Source organism: Sinocyclocheilus rhinocerous, unplaced genomic scaffold, assembly GCF_001515625.1.
Source record: "Sinocyclocheilus rhinocerous isolate Xijiao unplaced genomic scaffold, SAMN03320098_v1.1 C36271208, whole genome shotgun sequence".
NCBI lineage: Eukaryota > Metazoa > Chordata > Actinopteri > Cypriniformes > Cyprinidae > Sinocyclocheilus > Sinocyclocheilus rhinocerous.
In genome coordinates, this window is record NW_015777493.1 from 1 (window position 1) to 960 (window position 960).

Consider the following 960-nt stretch of genomic DNA (forward strand, 5'->3'; position numbering starts at 1 on the left):
AGTCTCGCTGCATTTCCTGAGACTCCTCGAGACGCCGCTGGTCACTCACTAAACTCCTCAGCTCTGCTCTGTCTGATGCACACTGGGATCCCTGCCTTCTTCCAGTCTAGGCTTTCATCCAGCGGTGCTCTTCCAGCTGCTGCAGCGTCAGCCGGTGAGCTGGATTACGGCTCAAGCAGTGGAAGATCAGGTCATGGCACGCTGGGAAGAGTTCAGAGAGAGCGCGGTTAGTCTCCACACATCAAACACGAACAGTAAACATCAGCATAATGTGGAGCTGTTTGTGTGTTCACCTGTGGATAAGGTGGGATCCATCCTGACGTAGCCTTGCTGAATGGCATCAAAGCTTTCGAAGGGCAGATATCTGTGAATGATCTCAAAGAGCAGAACGGCCAGCGCCCAGACGTCTGCTGCTGCGGCGTGGAATATGGACTGACCGAGGACCTCAGGAGGGGTGTATGCGTCTGATCCTGTGAGAGACACACACAGCTTCAGTGCTTCTGTACGCTTCACCATCAACAGCACAACATCACGTGATCATCAGCGAGACTCACCTTGGTATTGGCTGCTGTTAAAGCCCTCGCTGCTGATCAGACGAGCGCAGCGGAAGTCGATGAGCTTGAGCTCCAGACTGTGGAGAGTCACCAGGATGTTCCTCGAGCGGATATCACCATGATAAACTCCACGCTCATGGCAGTGTTTGACCGCTTGAAGCACCTGAAGCATGAACAAGCGTGCTTGTGCTTCACTAACGGGGCCGGAGAACAAGATGTAATCCTCCAAGGTCCTGCAGGGTTCAGGGTACTCCATAATGAGAGTGAAGCTGCTCTCATCCTCCAGCCACTGGTGTAGCTCCATGATGTTGGGGCATGAGGGAGCTTCTCCCAGCCGGAGCATCAGAGCCACTTCAGCAAGCAGGGGTTTGGAGTGACCAGGCTGAGAAGAGACGAACACAACCAC

At 54.0% G+C, this 960-nt stretch overlaps 1 protein-coding gene across 1 annotated transcript; it reads right to left on the reverse strand.

Moving 5' to 3' along the window:
• Positions 1-6: 6 nt before the first annotated feature.
• LOC107735743 (serine/threonine-protein kinase pim-1-like) lies at positions 7-927 on the reverse strand. The gene is made up of 3 exons (XM_016547329.1): positions 555-927; positions 294-470; positions 7-201 (listed from the first exon to the last, which is right to left on the reverse strand). Exons 1-3 carry the CDS (start codon positions 895-897, stop codon positions 107-109), a joined length of 615 nt encoding a protein of 204 aa, XP_016402815.1. The 5' UTR covers positions 898-927; the 3' UTR covers positions 7-106.
• Between the last annotated feature and the right edge of the window lie 33 nt (positions 928-960).

Excerpts from the sequence above, each read along its gene's own strand:
- LOC107735743 (XM_016547329.1), bottom strand. The coding sequence starts at position 897 with ATGCTCCGGCTGGGAGAAGCTCCCTCATGCCCCAACATCATGGAGCTA. Across the intron at positions 471-554 it reads TAACAGCAGCCAATACCAAG|GATCAGACGCATACACCCCT; the intron begins GTGAGTCTCGCT and ends TGTCTCTCACAG. Across the intron at positions 202-293 it reads GGATCCCACCTTATCCACAG|CGTGCCATGACCTGATCTTC; the intron begins GTGAACACACAA and ends AACTCTTCCCAG.